This window comes from Crotalus tigris, unplaced genomic scaffold (genome assembly GCF_016545835.1).
Source record: "Crotalus tigris isolate CLP2741 ecotype Arizona unplaced genomic scaffold, ASM1654583v1 scf7180000020955.813331, whole genome shotgun sequence".
Taxonomy (NCBI): domain Eukaryota; kingdom Metazoa; phylum Chordata; class Lepidosauria; order Squamata; family Viperidae; genus Crotalus; species Crotalus tigris.
In genome coordinates this window covers 32,412-52,379 of record NW_024098276.1, presented here as the reverse complement: position 1 = coordinate 52,379, position 19,968 = coordinate 32,412, and the positions used below count along the sequence as shown (strand labels likewise).

The 19,968-nt window shown below is 36.8% G+C and overlaps 1 protein-coding gene across 1 annotated transcript in view; it reads left to right on the top strand.

The window, feature by feature from the left end:
• Positions 1–16,462, top strand: part of ASPG (asparaginase) — an 84,789-nt gene extending 68,327 nt beyond the window's left edge. The window contains exons 14-16 of the mRNA XM_039368909.1: positions 11,124–11,223; positions 12,574–12,635; positions 15,353–16,462. Coding sequence (XP_039224843.1) covers positions 11,124–11,223; positions 12,574–12,630 — 157 coding nt within the window. The 3' untranslated portion in view covers positions 12,631–12,635; positions 15,353–16,462. The remainder of the gene's footprint in view (positions 1–11,123; positions 11,224–12,573; positions 12,636–15,352) is intronic.
• Positions 16,463–19,968: the final 3,506 nt, after the last annotated feature.

The following is a 19,968-nucleotide window of genomic DNA, read 5'->3' as shown; positions in this document are numbered from 1 at the left end:
TTTTAAAAATGATTATGCAATAACATATTTGACCAGAGATCAGATTTAACTGACATCCTTATTTCCATACTTAGGAAAAAAGAAGGTGAGTCTTGACCTTTTCATCTCTGTGTTGCTTCTCTGAATAAAATGTGAAAACATAAGAATATTTTTAGATGGAGAGAAGTAATCAAATTCTTTTTTCCTTTCCATACTTCTTGTTTCTCCTATATATATAAAAATTGGATAATGAAATCCAAAAATGCTTTACTCCAAGCCTCTTAATGGAGCCCTTCTCCAGGCTAAAATGCTGTTCATTTATGATTATAGCTGTTAGGAAAAAAAATAGGCTTCTGACAGAACTTTGACCATGCCTCTTATACCAGATTATCTTTCTCGTAAAATAAAATATGGAGTATATTTTTATAGTCTGAATCTGTACTAGGTTTTATAGGAAATGCATAAAAAGATATAGGCAGGCAGACTCATTGCATGAATGTGCTCCAGGTGGAATTGCATGTAAAATCTCTACTTGGCTTATCAAGGTTTTTCACCAACTCAGAGGGATAATATCTGGGAGATAGTTTTCAGCTGTAAACATCTGAATCCCCCATCAAGATTTAATGTACTTGTTGGGAGGATTTAAGGTGGGAAGGTATGCAAGATTTCCTGAAAAAAGTGACTCAACTACTAAGCCACCACCAGGTATAGTATCTTGCAAGGTGTTTAAATCTACTCGGTTTTCCAAGCCTAGGTAGGCAAAAAAGTCCTATTACAAAGCTTTTGATGGACAGGTGATAAAAATGATGGGCTATGTTTCAACTGGTAGATCACAAACTGTACTTCTTTTAACAGACACCAGCCATGGTTGGCTTCTTAAACTTAGCTGGCCTCCAGATGATTGGACTTCCACTTCCAGAATTATCAGTAATGACCATGCTGTCCATGGTGTTAATCTATGTTATAGAAACATAGAAAACTGATGGCAGAAAAAGATCTAGTGGTTCATCAAGTCTGCCTCAAACTCTGAGTTCTTTGTTTCGTCATTTTTTATTAATTTATTATTTTAAAAAATATTTTAATTTTTTATTTATTTTAATTTTTGCTGGCTATCAATAGCAATAGCAATTAGTATTATATAGTGCTTCATAGTGCTTTACAGCAGAGGTCCCCAACCTTTTGGGCACCAGGAACCGGTTCCGTGGAGATAGGTTTTTCCGTGGACCAGAAGATATGTGGTTTTGTGTGCTGCCTGTATCTCGTAGCTTTGCTTGTTTGTGTGGCCCGGTTGCTGGCATGCCGCCGCCCGGTACTGGTCCACCGACCGGGGGTTGGGGATCCCTACTTTACAGCCCTCTCTAAGCAGTTTACAGAGTCAGCATATTGGCTCCAATAATCTGGGAGGTTACGCTGTCCAAATTGGGCTAGGATGTTTCATCCCAAAGTTATCAAAGCATGATTTCAACAACAACAACAATAATAATAAAGTTGGAAGGGACCTTGGAGGTCATCTAGTCCAATCCCTTGCTCAGGCAGGAAACCCTATACCATTTCAGACAAATGGCTGTCTAGTCTCTTCTTAAAAACTTTCAGTGTTGGAGCATTCACAGATTCTAGAGGCAGGTTAAGGCAAGCAAGGATAGTGCCAATAGTAATAGGCGCCTTGGGTGCAATCCCAAAACAACTGGAGCACCATTTGAACACCATTGGCACTAACAAATTCGCCATTAGTCAATTGCAAAAGGTGACCTTACTAGGAATTGCTTCCATCCTGCGACGATATCTGTAATACCATCAAACATCCACATCTGCCTATCCCAGGTCCTTGGTAAGGACTCGATAGGTAGACAAAAATGCCAAATCCAGTCTAAACATCTGGCTGACTGTGTGATGATCAATAATAATAATAAAGTTGGAAGGGACCTTGGAGGTAATCTAGTCCAACCCTTTGCTCAGGTAGGAAACCCTATACCATTTCAGACAAATGGCCGTCCAGTCTCTTCTTAAAAACTTTCAGTGTTGGAGCATTCACAGCTTCTGGAGGCAGGTTGTTCCACTGCTTAATTGTTCTAACTGTCATGGACATCTCCCCCTCCAAAAAAACCCCCCCAAAGGCTTGTGATCAAAGTGTGTCTTATTTTTTTCTTGGCCAAGACTATCATCTATCTAGCTTTGAATTGTGTAGAGGACTGCACTCCAAAAAGTAAGAAGTGAGAGTAGAAGAAAAACTAAATTTATTTACTTACAGTTAAATGCTCTTGATATTATTTTCTAGTCATGTAGTTTACATTTTTCTCTTTTATCTCATAAAACAAGACCATTTGGAGCAGTATTTGTAGGACTGAATGCTATGCTCCTTGGGATACGCCATATGGTTTAGTTCCCTAGGTTGTGTTAAAACCTAAATAGAGCACTTCTCCAAGTCCCCTAAGTCTCTGCAAGTTTTTAAGATTGTGTTTGATCAAACATACAGTTCTCTAATGCTGCTGCTATGCTATGTCTTTTAATCAAGCTTAAATAATGATTTACATTTTGCCATTTTTGCTTTGAAAAATTGATCCATAAAGACCTTAGGTTTATAGATGAATTAATAAACTTCCATCTCAGCCTTTTTCTTAAATTTATTTAAAAATGGGTCTGTTGGATATCTAAAGTTTAGTTGAAGACTTATATCTTTCAGCATATTACTAATCTTATGTATATCTAAAATGGTGGAAAGGACATAATTAGTGATGCATCTGATGAAACAGTTTAAGTAAATTTCCTGACTCATAATGAAAGAAAGGGCTGAAATCTAAAAGGCAATTTTTCCATGCCAGAAACATCATTAACCCAATATGTGAACCATTAGGAGATTGGAATGGTTAAATAAATGACTTGTACTAACCAATTCCATTCTTTTTAATGGTGATATCTTGATGTGTAAGAAAATAAGAAAAAAATTAAATTATGAAGCCACAATTTAACTGTGAATGATGTAATCTTTTGGTATGGAAACTGTTATAAAAAATCACACAGAATCATGAGAATATTTGTGCTGCAAAATTGGATTCTTGTTCCTGCTTTCAACCAGGATAGGAGGACAGGAAGGAAATGTATAAGCTCCATTAACGTATTGACCTTAGAAGTGGTGATGGCCTTCTATGAGGATATTTTATTTATTATTTATTCATTCATTTATTTATACAGTCATATCTCTACACCCCTACTTCCAACAACTCAAGGCAAGTTACAATAATATCATTATGGCCAAAAATAGAATGATAAACTCATAAAAATATTATTCCCATAATAGTTCAGGTTCACTGTTTGCACCAGAAGCCCTTTAGAGGAAGGCAATCTTGGCTGCTTTGTGAAAAACAAGCAAGGTGGGAGTCTCTTTGCACCTGAGAGGCAAGGCATGTCATAGTGTGAAGACCACTAATGTGAAGATGTGGCTCTCGGATACTACTTTTACCTCCCACAAATTGAGAGCACAGGCATCAGTAGGGATTTATAAATTAAAACAGCACCTTGGATTAGTCCTAGAAATCTGTCAGCAGTTGAGTGCTGAGGGATTGAGGCAATGCTTCTAAACCCATTGTGCTTTTTCCTCCAAGTAGCTGAGCTATTGCATATTGAACCAGTTGCAGCTTTTGAGCTGCTTTCAAAGATGCCTCATGTAAAGTGAATCAAAGGAGTCTAAAGACAAGGTGACGAAGATAGGAGGCACAGCAGCAAGAGCATCCTAGTTTGAGAAGGGCCATAACTTCTTTAGACATAGAATGAACGTTATAGAAATCTAGTAAAACACTCATTGTAATTAATGATGTAATTAATGTGAAGAACATAAAGTATTCTCTATTTGGAAGTAGTCTCTAGACATATTAAACTCTCTGTTTCCTTCCATTAAATGCTCAGATTTTTCTGCATTCCTTCTTTGGAGTGAATGGTACATAGTTCCTATTCTGAAAGTCTTCATGAACCACTAGGACTGCACCTACCTGTTCTTCGCTATCTTTCTGTAAGTTTTGCTTTTTCAACTGCTTGGTTCCTATACTGACTTTGGATTTTTGATGACAGTGGAATATGTCAGAATCCTGTATCTCAGCAGTGCAGAACTTGTGTCTCTCTTGATATTACTGATGTATCTCTTCCAAAAGACTATCCAGCATAGATGGTCATGAAGGCTGCTGGGAGTTGTAATTCAATAAGATTGGTGGGACCATGGAATCTTAGTTGTGTTGATGAAAATGGCAGCAACCAAAAACTGGATACCACTGTAGGACATAGTTTCAGACCTTTGGAAAGCAATTTGCTATTTTACAAGTCTAACACGTTTTATGCCCAAGACAAAAAACAAGATGACACTCTCTCTCTTTAATATCACTTGAGGGCAGCAGGCTAGCTTAATGAGGTACAATGCAGGTTCCATGATACAGCTGTAGCTCTACCCTCACTGCCTCCATGCTACAATCTGCCCTCGATATCTAACTAAGGTAAGGCAGCTGCTTTACTTAGCCTAACATTGGCCTTGTTTCCTCACTCATTGAAGTTGCAATCTCACCAACACAAAGTATGCAATTGTATGGTTGATCTATGGCCACTCCTTAATAATGGAGCATCTGCAAAAGAGTCCCATTATCTTAACTAGATTCTTCAGAGGCTCACTTTAAGTATCAGCCTTTCTTTCCATTTGCTTCAGAACAAACAATGGAGAAGAGGTATTCTTTTACAGCTTTCCAGTCACTCACTCATAAAACAAAGCAAATAAAAGGTTTTTTTTTCAGTCCTGGTTTTCCAGTTGAGCGTAGCTTTTCTCATCTGGTGCAAAAGGATATATTTTAAAAATGGCAGGCATCCTTCCATGAAATTTACCAACTATGGGGGTTATTCTTGGCTCCATATACTGTTATTTTCATTCCTGGGGTGTTTCAGTAGGTTGATTCCACTACTTTCCAATGGTTGATGCTCCCAAAGGCTTACATATTTTTATGAACAGTTCTGGATTGAGAAGTGACCTTAGAGGCAGGAAAGATATGAAATTGCCAATTCTCTGTAACTCTTGTGGGAAATCCTTGCTGCTTCTTGTGACATGTCATTGACTTTTCTCAAATCTAAGGTGAGGTGACACATTCAACATAAAAAATAATAACTTTATTTTTTCTGTCTTATTTGATCTTTCTTCCAAGGTTAGCATGTTAGCGTGAGGTGAGTTAGACTGAAAATTCTCTAGAGCTATGTGAAGATTTAATTTAAAGTGGTGATTCAGTTATATTGTCTTAAAATCAAATCTTTGAATTAAATTGCCAAGTCAACTCCATGTATCAGATTGGGTGCTTTGTAATTGATTTGGCAATTTGATGAACTTTTGCATGTTTATACACTTTTTTATTCTGATTGATAAACTGATTGATAAATTGTTATATCAACAGTTTAACAGTTTAGGTGATTACATATACCTAGAACTTGTGACAAATCAAATCTACTTTATAGTTTAATTGTAATAATAATCTTAATAAACATTTATAGTAAATACTAAGTACCTGTAAAACATGTCCAAGTGTTTAAAATATTTCACCTGCATTCTTGTATCACATATGTTACTGGGAATTATTCTCATATTGCACATAATGGTTTTGAGAAGTAGTTGGTCAAAAAACTATTCAGCAGAGGCAATGGTACTCTGTCAGCTTTCTGGTTTGTAGTTTAATCTTGTCCATTACAAACCTACCTCTTTTACTTAGAAATAACAGCCATAATATTAATGTATGTGTCTTTATCAGGGAACAGTGCAAAGAAAACAAAGCAAAAAAAAAAAAGCACTAAAACAACCAACATAACAATAAATATATTTAAATGAATGCCCTGAGTATATATACACTAATAATAATTTAAAATTAACCTAGAATTAATCTGGAATTATCAGCTATATAATGGTTAAAGTGGAACAACTAGACCTTATACTAATCCACCAAATAAATAAAAAATATTTTAAAGGCCATCAGATTTCTATAAAGATGAAGGGAGCTGATTCGAGCGTTACAGAGCCAGGCTCATAACTTGAAACCATAACCCTCTATGGAAGTATCACAATAAGGCTCTGCTCAGAGAAATATAAAGAACAAACAGAATTGTAGGGAGAAAAAAGGGCAGTAAATACTGAAGGATACAGAATGATAGGGCTAGAAATAATCTTGGAGGTTTTCTAGTCCAACCCCCTTTCTAGGCAGGACTCTGTATTCTGTCCTAGACAAATAGTTGTCTTTCTTTTTTTTCTTGAAAACTTTCAGTGACATCCCTGAACTTTGGGAGGCAAGCTGTTCCATTGACTAATTGTTTTCACTGACAGAAAATTTCTCCTTAGTTCCAAATTGTTTCTTGTCCTACCCTGACGTGCTTTAGAGAATAAATAAATCTCCTATTCTGTGACAGCCTTTCAAGTATTGGAAGATGGCTATCATGTCACTCCTAAGCCTTCTCTTTGTTAGGCTAAACATAGTTTCCTTAGTCATTCATCGAATGGTTTAGCGTCCAGACCCCCTGTCATCTTTGTTGCTCTTCTCTGCACTCTTTCTAGGGCCTCAGTATCTTTGTGTTGACCAGAACTGGATGCAATATTCCAAGTGTGGACTTATTAGTACAATATAGAGTGGTATTATAACTTCTTGTGATCTTGATGCTATACCTTTGTTGATGCAGCCTAGGACTGCATTGGCTTTTTTGGCAGCTACAGCACACTGCTGGCTCATACTTATGTGGTTATCTACTAAAACACCAAGAACCCTCTAACAGGTACTACTGTTGAGTCAGGTATTGTGAATTCTGTATTGTACTGTATAATCCTGGAAAGCTGTAAACATAATTACTAATAATTTATACTGGGCTCTGACCTGAATAGGGAGCCAGTGGAGAATCCTATATTGCACTAAGACATGAGAATAACATGGAAGAATCAAGATATCCCAATCAATATTGTTAAGAATGAAGATCAGGGAGAGATAGAGGGATTGAGAAAAACTGCCAGGAATTTACCACGGTAATCTAAGCATGAGGCAATGCCAATGATATCCAAAGAATATGGATAATAGTCCCTAATGGTCAAGTGTGCCTGATACTGCCATAGAACCAAAGGGACTAAAACTGATATAAAACACCCAGACCTGGCCATTCAGAATGTTGTTCATAATGTGAGAAACTTCTGGTTTATTTGTAGCCCTGCTTAAAATTCTTATGGATATAGTTTGAAAAAAATATTAGAAGGCAAATGAAGAACAGATTGTAAGAGGATATTCTGTCAAGGATTTTTGACAAATAAGGAAGCAGAGACATTGGCTGGTACCTTTAACATAAAAATGATCCAAGGGATTTACAAGAATGGATGAAGAAAGGCATCCTTAAGAGTTTGGAAAACTATTGGTGGTTAAGGACCAATTAACCAATTGAGAAATACAGAACTTGAAAATGGATCCTAGGATAAAAAGAGAAAGGGGAAAAATCAGCAGAAGAAATAGTATAAAGAGACTCCCTCCTTGTTTTGTGAAAGATCATCCTCCAAAGGTGCTTTTTTCACGAGGCAATTCCCACCATCCTGTCAGAGCTGAAGAAGCTTCTTGGATGAGAAGCAAAATGTCTTCAAAGAAAAACAAGAAAGTCCAGTTGCCTCTTGAAAAAAGCACCTTTGGGACAACCATGACTGACTGACTGAGAATCTCCATAGACATCATCCTCCAAAATACTGTAAGGATAATTCAAAGGCAGAAGTTGTAGAAGGAAATAGACAAGAGGGTGGATGAAAGCTAACAGAGAAAAAAAAAATACCTGAAACCCCCAGCAGAAAGAAAACAACAGGGAGGCAACATATGGTTGATATGGTAATGAATGAAAAGTGAAGGAAAGGAGGACTGGTGAGAAGTTCTGTCTGGAATTAGATTGTAGCTTGAAGTAGAGTCTGCTTTGCCTCTTGCTTTGTGTTCATTGGAATTTGTTTCCATGCATCTTTGCACAGGATTGGTGCTTCAGACCTTTTCACAGTCTACCAGGTTCGGATGTATAAATGCCTCCATTGTTGATAACCATTCTGGAATTTTTGAATATATTTTAGCTTTAATTTTTTCCCATACTGTTAACAAGGCATTTCTTATAAAATGATTTTGAAAGTACTTATGGACTCTGTTTTTCCCGTACCATAAGAAAGCATGCCACCCCAATTGTAAATCATGTCCCTCTAAATACAATAACCTTTTATTTCTGAGTGTTATCCACTCTTTCACCCATGTTAACACAGATGCTTGATAATACAACGTCCATTCCGGCAACCCAAAACCTCCATTTTCCTTAGCATCTTGTAATGTTTTCATCTTAATTCTAGCTTTTTTCCCCTGCCAAATAAAGTTCAAAACCAACGAATTTAAATCTTGAAAGAATTTTCTCTCAAGTTTTATTGGAATTGTTTGAAATAGAAATAAAATCTTCGGCAACACATTCATTTTTACTGTAGCAATTCTTCCTAATATTGACAGCTGGAGATTTTTCCATCTTTCCAAGTCTAGCTTTATTTGCTTCAATAATTTTATATAATTGTCTTCTTTTATTGATGAATACTTAGCTGAAAGATGAATACCTAAATATTTAACTTTTTTCACTATTTGTACCTCTGTTTTCTCTGGTATTTGCCTTTTCTGTTTATCTGTGAGGTTCTTTACTATTACTTTAGTTTTTTCTTTATTTATTTTTAGTCCTGCCATTTCTCCATATTCTTCTATCTTTCCCCATAGTTTAGGAATCATCTCTAAAGGTTCTTCCAAGATAAACACTAGATCATCAGCAAATGCTTGTAACTTATATGTTTCATCTTTTATTTTCAATCCTTTAATTTCTGTATCCTGTCTTATCCTTCTATTTAGTATTTCCAAAGTAAAGATAAATAATAATGGAGCTAATGGACACCCTTGTCTCGTGTCTTTTCTTATCTCAAAGCTCTCAGTATAATCTCCATTCACTATCACTTTTGCTGTCTGATTACTATATATTGTTTTTATCATATTTATAAAGTTCTTTCCAAAATCCATTATTTGTAATTGTTGAACCATAAATTGCCAGGAAACATTATCAAACGCTTTTTGGGCGTCTAAAAACACTAATGCTAATTGTTTCCCTGGGTGTAATTCATAATATTCTAATACGTCCATTATCACCCTTAAATTATTTTTAATTTGTCTCTTCGATAAAAAGCCGTTTTGATCTGGATGTATAAACTCAACTATCTTTTCAGTCTCTCTGCCATTATTGAAGTAAAAATTTTGTAATTCACATTGAGTAATGAAATTGGGCTTCAGACCTTTTCAAAGGTCCAGCTTCTAAAATATTATATTAGTTGCATCTTTGAAAAGAGCATTCTAAGCTACTGCATGAAACTAGAACCCCAACTTACTACCAGATCTCTGCCCATTGAATGTTGACTGAAGAAAAGATCCCACAATGTCTGTAGAAAATACATTGTTTAAAACAAAAAGAAATTGTATTTTTCTAGTTATGGTAACCACTATAAATTCTTATTTTATTTGACCCAGGATAGACATGTGGTACATGAAGCTCCATTCAAGGGTTTAGCTGAACTCGCTAGGGGACAGGGCTTCTCCTGTCCTCCAGAATCTCTTGCCATAGGTGGCTGCTTCACTTTGCCTAATAATAGGAGCAGCCCTTAAGTGAGGTGTAGCACGTAAGGCACTTTACATGTCCTGCCTACCTGCTCTTTTGCAACACCTCCTTAGCCTCTAGTTTGGAAACTTGAGGCAAGTGTCTTTCAGGAGGCTGGAGATTATATGATCATTTTTAATATTAAATAATAATATATCTGACAGTTTTGTTCTCATGTTGTATTTGAGTATTGAATTTTGAAACAAAAACCTTAAATTTGAAGCAACTTCGGTGCAGGACATCCCCTTTAAACTGCATTTTATGGGATAGCTGTGATGTTGTGAAATATGAAACTGCCTGTGCCTCTTTCCCTTTGGTCATGGGCACACCTTCTGGGTGAAACCAGCCTGTCGAAAACTTCTTCCCAAACGCCCTTGTTAATTTATGCAGCTGATTCATCAAGCAGCATTGCTTGTTCAGCTATTTGGACTTTTGTAATCTTGTCTTCCTTTTTCTGGCATCTTTTCCAAATCTTTTGTTTCTCACCCTTTTAAGAAAAGTGTTGTTCTCCAAAAAAAACAATGTAGCTATTAATATTAATATTCTGAGGAATAGGGTTTCATATTTGGGCATATTTGGATGTTCACTAGATGGCTGCCAAGGGGGTAGGTCTATGGAAATAACTCTTTGTTGCCATCTAGTGATTGTCCAGATTTTTAAAGCTCAGATATTATAGCCTTAATAGGGTTCAGGGAACAAGAATATCTTGACCCTATTATCATATTGCACAAGATGGATAAGCATGAATAGTAAAATATGTGAGTGAAGGGCCCAATTGATGCAATCACAAGAAACTATTGCTAAAATCCATCCAGGAGTGAACTATTTTAGGTTTATGCTTCCTTTGAAGATAATAATGTTCCTCCTCAGAAGGAAAAAAATTGCTGTGTCATATATAAATACATTCATACCCATCACCCTATTCTTTATTAGGACTAGCATTATTAAGCAAAGTACAGAAAAGGGTTTCACTGGAGAAGGCAATTATGTTTGTTTGGAAGGATGAGCAGGAAAAGAAAGCCAGGGTGTCAAAGAACAGGATGGCTGGGCATTATCAAAGCTAATGCCAGCCAGAGCAAAGAAATAATTCAAGATTGGAAGATGTGAAGAGACCTGGCCCATAGAATGACCAAGAGTTGGACTTGGTTAAATGGATATCATCATCATAATCATCACAGAAAGGGAGTAAGAAATAGTATGCTAAAGAAATTAAAATCATATACTCAAAGGTAAAGATAATTTATACTAACCTTATTCACTGCTCCTCTCCATTCCCTTTTATCCTAGTAAAGCATCCAGGCTTCTACCGTGTCTACCCTGGGGACTAAGGCAAGAATGGCTAGGAGTACCTGAATGTAAAGTGAACTATCATTCTATAAAAGCTTGGGTTTTTGCTGTATATTTGTAAAGTAAGCTGTACTTCTCTGAACACAGAATATTTAGAATAGTAAATTTTTTTTTTGCAGTCTTGCTTTTCATGGAGATCTTGATGGTCTGATGGCATGGCATTTAGCTGGGATAGATCTGAATCAAACTGGTTATGATGGAAACACTCCAGCTAACGTGGTAAGAAAGACTATGTATGTATTGTATTCAGATTTCAGTTCTAGATGCAGGAAATATTGCAAGGTCATGCTCAAAGCCTATTAAGAGGCTTTTTCAGAAGTTTTAATGGGGAATCACATTGTGAGAGTTTTTGCAAAACCAATTGTACATGTGTTACATCTGTTCCGCATAGTTAACTCTCAAGGGCGACTGGCAAATTCAGTTTGATAGCGCTGCCTCCAAATAAAGAGAAGTAGCTGGGCCAGCAAGTAAGAATTACATTGCTCAAATGGGTAATTGCCACGAATTTTATGCAAATATCTATACAATTTCAGTGTATGTCTCTGTATGTGTGTAGTGTAGTGCATGTGTGTAGAGGGAAAGAACTGCTGTCTAGCCATAGCGTTAATGCAATTAATGGAATTAACACTTCTAATTAAGCGTGTGTAGTATATATAGCTTATTTATCAATTTTTCATGTGTTTCCTGCCAGCTCAGCTGAAAGAGACTTCTAGCCCATTATTTAAAAGTAGCATATTATGTAATAAAGTCTCAGAAGAAATAAACAGCTATAAACATGAATAGAAAATCAGATTATCAAGAAAAATAAAACCACTCACTTTTTTTTCTTTCAAACAATGGGTATTTTTCAAGCAGTCCTTGAATATTGGATATGGTATAGATAAACAGTATAATTTTAAACTTTAGAAACATTGATCCCATCTTTCTAAAGTTTCAAGAATGTCAAATTGTTCTTGGTAAGGTATTAAGTATTGAAGAATTTTGGAGCAGAGCCTTGACTGGACAATAAAACAGGATGATGCTTATAGGAACATATTGTAATATTGAGGAGCCCTGGTGGTTCAGTAGTTAGAATGCAGTATAGCAGGCAAACTCTGCCCACAGCCTGAAGTTTGATCCTGACAGGGCTCAAGGTTGACTGAGCCTTCCGTCCTCCCCAGGTTGGTAAAATGAGGATGCAGATTGGTGGGGGAAATATGCTGACATTGTACACTGCCCAGAGAGTGCTAGTAAAGCACTATGGGGCAGTGTATAAGTCTAAGTGGTATTGCTATTGCTATGGGTATGGAAGGTATACTGTATATATCCATTTTGCACTTGGTGCTTCTGGGTGGAAAGGATTAGCCAGTGACATCACCATTGCCTTGGGGACACCCAGTTGTGGGTTACTTTCATGTCCCTAGCAGAAGCTGGAGTGAGGAAGAAGAGCTCAACCCTGCCCCATGGCAGCTCTTTGGGCAGAAGGCTTGCTAACCTTCTGCCCAAAGTTCCAAACACTTTAGCCACTGTGCTCCTTAGTGTATGTAAATGTGTTGGTGCTTATTGGCATTGCAATCTTTTTTTTAATAGGCCAAGGCTGCAGGGCATGCAAAAGTTATCGAGTTTTTCAATAAGTTGGCATCCTGAATGTGGTAAGTTTTTTAAAAATGTGCATTCATCGTTGTACCTCATTTGGTCATGCAGCACGATGTGGAAAATGGGATGAGAGAGGTCATGGTCCTCTGGTTTGAGTTTGTCATTTTGCCACTGATTTTTACAGTAGCCATCAGCAAATATACTTGTTTCTCTGCTTGAAGAGTGATTTGAATGCAGAACTGGCTGAAAGTTAAAAACACTTGAACCAGCAGAATGTTTTTAGGCACCTTTCAGTTTCAGTAAAGACAAATGTAATATAAATACCACTCATAGTACATTATTTGGTTAACCTGCAAGCGCTTCGTAGTTTCAATTACAGACATGTGCATGAATGAATTAATAGCAACTAGTTTGTTTCTCAGTCTTGCCTTTCTCAAATCTTCAGGCTTTGTTTTATTACTTCCAAAAGTTTCATATAACTTTTTACTTTTATCTGTTTCCTTGTTATCCTCAAGTACTTTATAAGCTTTGGTCCATGAAAAAGTAGATCAAAATGAATATTAGTCTTTAGGGTGCCCAAAGATTCTTTATTTTGTTTTTCTACAACAAATTATAGCAGCCATTCTTCTGAGCTTAGTAATCATCTCAGTTTGAAAAAAATGAAATGAAATTATTTTTAAGTTGCTCTGGAAATTAAGGGAAAGAGTTTTTTGTGCGAAAATAACCAATCAGTGTAATGCAGACTTTTTTTTTTTTACTTCAACTTTACTTTTTCCTCCTGTTTCACAGCCCATCTCTAGAAAGGACATTTATGTTTGCAATGAACTCCATGAGGATGCTTTCAGACTAGTCTTATGGCTCTGAGATATTATTCTTTATATCTACACAAATTAAAGGACTGAAAAAATTCAAAGTCAGGAGACAAAGTATTTATAAGAACAGTTGATTTTTACTTGAGCAGTAGGATCTTCAAAGTTAACCATGCTTCAGGATGTATTTCTTTGTAAGAGCTCAGAAATCATGGGTATCTGTGGTCAATTTATAAGCAGAATAATTTTGAATGAGAACAGATTCCTAAATTAAGTAGCCAGGATTTAACTGGGTGCACCACATATTTTTTTATAAAAGCACACACTTTTTTATTCTTCATTCCCAAATCCCATATGAAATTGCTGCTTTTTTAACATTTTCCCAACCAAAGATCACAAGATTCTCTCTCTCCCTCCCCTCTCTCTGTCCCATTCATCCATCCATCCATCCATCCATCCATCCATCCATTTGTCCGTCAGTTGGTTTCCAAATCAACCTTGCTCAAATTTGTATGCTCCAGATTTGCTGGCACTAGAGCTATTGGAATTGACTGTGTTGGGTAGGAATTCTGTACATTGTATTCTTCAAACAATAATGGATGGAAAAAACTATTTCTGAGCATTATCTGGAAACAGACAATTTGGGGATAGTGTGGGGGTTTAAAACATTTTGGAATAATCTAGTTTGCTTTCTTATGTCATGGATGGTGTCTCTCTAAGGTTTTTTTTTTAAAAAAAAAACAAGATTCAGCAAGATTACTCTCCTTCTTGAAACAGACTTTGGGATACTTCTTTTTTCTAATCTGTACAAAATAATACAAGTAGCTTCTTTCCCACTTGCAACTCTGAATCCTAGTATAGCATATGTATTGTCCCAGTTGCCCAAGATGGTCAGTTTGGAAATCACCAATTTCAGAGATGAGTTTCAGACAGGAGGTCCCTAGAATCAAATCAACTATACTCATCAGCTTTTTAGAAGGGCAACCATGGCATCATGTTTGTTTTCCTAGGTATTAGTTAAACTTTCTAATAATGTACCCAAACAGATTTAAATTCTGAATAAAATGAAATGAACAGGGATTTTAAAAAGTGTATTGTGCTGGTACTCATGCTGTGGATCTGTGATTGGCTGAAACTCCCTCTTCAGGGCACACTTGCTGATAACTCTCTTTTTCTTTATAGCCATTTAACAAAGTCTGCAAAATACCCATTGGGGTTTCAGGTTATTAGAAAAATGGCTCCTTCCATAATGTGGAACAAGTTTAAACATTGCTTCAGAGGCATGATGAAATGCTTTCTAATCTTCTCTGGATACGAAATAGTCTTCAAGCCCTCGTGCGCAAAGTCCCTAGCATATATGTTTGCATAGTGCAAGATATTATGTTGATATATACATAAATATCAGCATTTTAATAGCTGTCTATTCCAGCAACCAAATTGTCAGCAACATTTTTTACACTGGAATTATTTTGCACAGATATTTTGACAACAGTTGTGGAATATGAAACAATCAACGAAGGTTTTATATATATAATTTCCATTGCTAAGCAAGGCGGTTGTTAATTGAGTTGTGCCCCATTTCACAAACTTTCTTGCCACAGTTGTAAAGCGAATCACTGCAATTGTTAAATGAATCATGTGCTCATTAAGTGAATCTGGTTTCTGCCATTGACGTTGCTTGTCAGAAGCTGACTGGGAAAGTTGCAAATAGTGATCACCTGATCCTGGGACAGTGCAACTGTCAAAAATACTTGCCAATTGCTAGGCGCCTGAATTTTGATCACATGACTCAGGGGATTCAGCAATGGTTGTAAGTGTGTTACTTCTTTCAGTGATTAAATGTATGGTTGTAAGTCAAAGATTATCCGTAGTTACTTTTAGGCAGATATTAAGGTTAGGGAGGTGTTGTTTTATAGTAATACCCAAGACAATTAATCTTCTCTCCCTCTCTCTGTTTTCTTTAGATACATGATGTTCCTTGATGACTGTGAAAAAGAAAGGCACTGTTCATGCAAACTCTGCTACAATTGAATGCTTATAATGTTTAGGATTAACTTAGAATGGAAATTTATTTTTTTATATCTGTCTTTTAAAAAAAAACACAAATCCTTATTAAAAGAAATATAATGCCTATAATGTACAAGGGTATCATAGATCCAATCTGTACTCCCATAGTAGCCTGTCAGATTGCATTTTGCTTTCAGGATGTAATGAATCAAACTGTAGTATCCACTGTTAAAACTACGACTTGAAACCTTTGCTGCTGTTGCTGCTGCTGCTGCTGCTGCTGTTCAATTTTGATTACTGCAATATACAGGGCTATTGTTCCCACAATCCCTAGTCACCATGGGCAGTACCGACTGGGAATGATGGGAGGACTCCAGACTCAGAGGGGCTATTCTGCACTCAGAGCAATGCTCCTTGCCACTGAGATCTCTTGAGCTCTTTGCTGTAATTCAATGATCAGCCCTTATTTAATAAAATTTAGAATTACTTAAAGTGCATAACTCCACCTTTAGCATTCTAGGAAACCACATGATCAAGTATTTGCCATTGCATTAGAAATTGAATAGTAGATTTCTCAACAAATAACCTTTTTGATATATGAACTGAAGATGGGTGCCAAGAGGACTGGAATTTCTGTGAAGATCACCTAGAAATAATGAGGAAAGATAAAAGCAAGTGTGGAAAAACTGAGAGGTTTTAACAAAGAGGGGGAAAAATGGGGGCGGGGTAGGAAGAGGGGAATCTAAACTTCATTCAGATCCTAGGTGAGTAAGAACTGAGAACATCCTCACTACCTTTGAAACATTGAAAAAAAATTGAAAAACTGGTTGGCTATGAAATGGCCTATCCTGGAAAAAAGATCTGTCTGGAATGCAGCACAAGAAATCTCGTACTGTGCGGTAAGGATATTCTGTGGTGCTTTGCGGCATGTTCAGTTTGATACATGTAAAGCAGACATGTCAAAACACAAGGCCCGGGGGCCGGATGCGGCCCGCGAAGTAGTTCCATGTGGCCTGCAAAGCCATCCTGGAAACAGTGAGGGAATGGCCCCCACTGCCTTGGCCCTGGCCCAGGTCAGCCAGGAGCCAATGTACAATTTTGTGGTGGCCATCTATGCTGAAGCGCATTCAGTCTTAGCTCCACAAGGCCATCTGGAAACAGCAAGGAACCAGCCCCTGCTGCATCAACCCCGCCTCCTGGGTGCATGCTGGGGAGGTGTCACCCTTTGTGAGGAATAAAGAAATGCACCATTGCCCTTTACATCCGGCTTGATGGGCTCCAGCGGAAGGGTTTCAACAGGCAGCTCGGCTCCTCCAGTAGACCATGCCTTGGCACTTGCCCTGGTCCCACCCCCTTCTGCCAGAGACCCTCAGATCTGTCCCACTCCTGCCCAGGCCCCTTGAATCAAACGATGTAGAGCTGGCCATCCCACCCAATAGGCCACACCTACTCCATCCACACCCAGGCCACATCCACCTTGGCCATACCCACCCCCCCCCCCCCGAGGGCAACCGCAATGCTGATGCAGCCCTCAATGAAATTGAGTTTGGCACCCCTGATGTAAAGCAAATCTTAGCATAAATTTAGAGATTTCTACAGCAGGAGATGAGGGGAAACCTAGATAATTCAGAAATCAAAAGTATATCAGAATGTTAAGCAGATGAGTAAATTTGCAAGTTTCTATAGGTAGTGAAGTAAAAATTAATCAGCCTTCTAGAGAATCTGATATGGTGGTGTAACTATATGAATTTGAAAACAACTTAATACATTTTTGATAAAAAATTTCATGTTTCTCAAGTAGGCATTGTGTGTTCCTATTTCAAATGCTTTAGTCTGTAAAGTACTTACAGGCCAAATATAGTAGAAACTATGTGCTTATTACCTTTAAAATGTCATGACTTTGCTGCTATGGTGTTCAATAAAATATTTGGAAATTATCTGTTCAGCAGGAAGTGTTTGTGTGTGTGTATGTGTGTGTCGTTTGAGACAATATGGCATTTTACTTAAAAGCAACCATGCTGCCTGGAGCAGTGGCTTTTCATGCAACATACTCATCTGAATCTCTTGTTTTCTGTTGAATAATAATTTGTTGAGTGCTTTGCAATTTTGGTGGCTTCTCACAAGATCACTCAAGCCAAACAAAAGATATCAAGAAAGAAACTTTTTCATTGGGCATTTGGAGATTGGAACATGTAGACAGCAGAAGAGGATGTTAAAAGATGCATAACTAAAAATAAGACTAACAACTCTCTGCATACTTTCAACCAAGAAAATACACTCAGACATGTTTTTTTTCTTGTGTTTTATCAACAAAGATTGGTTTTGAAATTTTCTTTAGAATTGATCTCCCTACCCATCATCTAAATAGTAAAATGATGCTGCAAGGATTGTGATAACAAAAAACAGTAACCAAAGTCTTGCTGTAATCTGGATTGACTACATGGTTTCACAGAGAAATCTACTGATATGCAAGAATCTAACAGACTTGATAATCCTGAATTTTATTTCACAGACTTGTTTTATCCTGAATAAGGCTTGGCTTTTTCCATGATTTTGTTTGAACATATATTAAAGTCCTGCTTGCTCTTTGAGCTTGTTTATTTGCTTACAGATATTTCATTCCCTGACTAGATAATATGATCAGTGCTACTGAGTGTAGGGTTTGCTCCAAACAGCCTATTCAACCCTGTACCAACCTGAGCTACATACTATATATTCTCTATTGAACATACATTATAACTTATAGTTTGCGCTCCAAACCATACAAATAAACTAAGTTCAGCTGGGATATCAACTCTCTGATAACTTTAGTATCAAATCCTCCTGATCTGCTACATTTTCAACATCCATTAATTGGCTAGTCTTAGTCCAGAAAGTATAGCAAAGGCCAGTTTGGTCTAGTGGTTAAGGCACCAAGCTAGTAAAGCAGGAAACCGTAAGTTCAAATCCTGTCTTTGCTATTATGGAGAAAATGAGGAAGAAGATGTGTTGGATATTCTTGCTGCTTTGAGTTATTTATAAAAAAATGTATATATAAAAATACGTATTATAAATAATATACTCTATGTAGCAAATAATACAAATAAAATCTTAAAATAAAAGGGACAAACGCAAGAGAAATTTCTTGCTGTTTGGGATAAATGGATAAAATTCATACAATTTAAACTTGATATAAAAATATTATATAGTTTTCTCATAATTTTTAATTATATATACATATATTTTTCATTTTATATTCTTTTTTTTAAATATAATTTTTTTTTATTTTTTTTTAATTAAGCCTATATTCTGCTCTGGGAGGCCCTGGGGGGGGGGAAGGGGGGGTTTGGGTAGGGGTGGGGGAAGGGGGTTTTTTGTTGGGTAATGTTTGTTTTTTATTTGTATATGTTGTTTTTTTGTTTCTGTATTGTCTTTTATTTTCTGTAAAATTTATAAAACTTTTTAATAAAAAAAAAATAATAAAAATAAAATCTTAAAATAGTTTCAAAAGAAAGCCAAACAAGGAGGTGTCTTTGAAGACACAATTTAAACTGTCCAGGACAGTGACGGTATATAATTGAAAATAGCAAAGTAAACAATATATAGGTGCAGACTCAATTATTGAAAATGTGTGCATAGTTTTGCTTGCATAAGGTAGTGCCTCACCTGTATTTCTCTTCTTAATATGTGTTTCTTGAACTATTATTCCACTTTTGTTTACTTGACACTCTCCAGATGTTTTGGAGCTACAGCTCCCAGTATTCTCTGCTAACATGGGGATTATCAACTCAGCATATCTAAGGCCATCAAGTGAAGAAGGCAGTCTGGGAATCTAGCATGAAGAATCTTGGTCATTTTTCTCTTACTCAGCCACTCTAATTGGCTGCTCAGTATAACTAATAGTAGCACCAGATGTAGAATTTTTTTTGCTAAACTGGGGAAAAAATGGCTTGATAGAGTCATAAAATCATAGCACCTTGGAGATCCAAGAAGAGATCTGAGTATTTCCTAATTCAGAGATGGGACACCTGGTGCCCATGACAGTCAATGCCTCACCAACAAATCCTCTGCCATCCCCTAAATTCCTTCTCCCATCTGACTTTTTAAATAGATTATTTTAATTAAAAATAAAATTAGGTGGAATCTGGCCATGCTGCAAACGAAGTGCCAACTTCTAGCGTGAACTTTATTTACAAGTACAATATACCTCTAGGTCTCTTATGCATTTTTAGAAAATAATAATAATAATAAACTTTGATGGCTTCAGCCTAATGTTTTAAAAGGAAATTTGCCCACCTCAGAAAACAGCCAAATATAAAGTAGGACAGAAAAGAGAACTTCCCAAGGGAAATAGAGTGGATTGGGGCGTGACCTTGATTGCTTGCATTTTGGAGAAAGAGTGTTTTGTGACTGAAATGATGACCCTGGCATTTTCTAATCGGATAAATTGCCCTTTGGTGGAGCACCCTCCAAATGCTCCCATAATCCAGATTTGACTATTGGCTAAAAGAGTTAAGTAATTCTATCACTATTACATTATCTTGGCATATATCAGGCATCCCATCAACACATCTTTATAAGCTGAAGAGCAGAT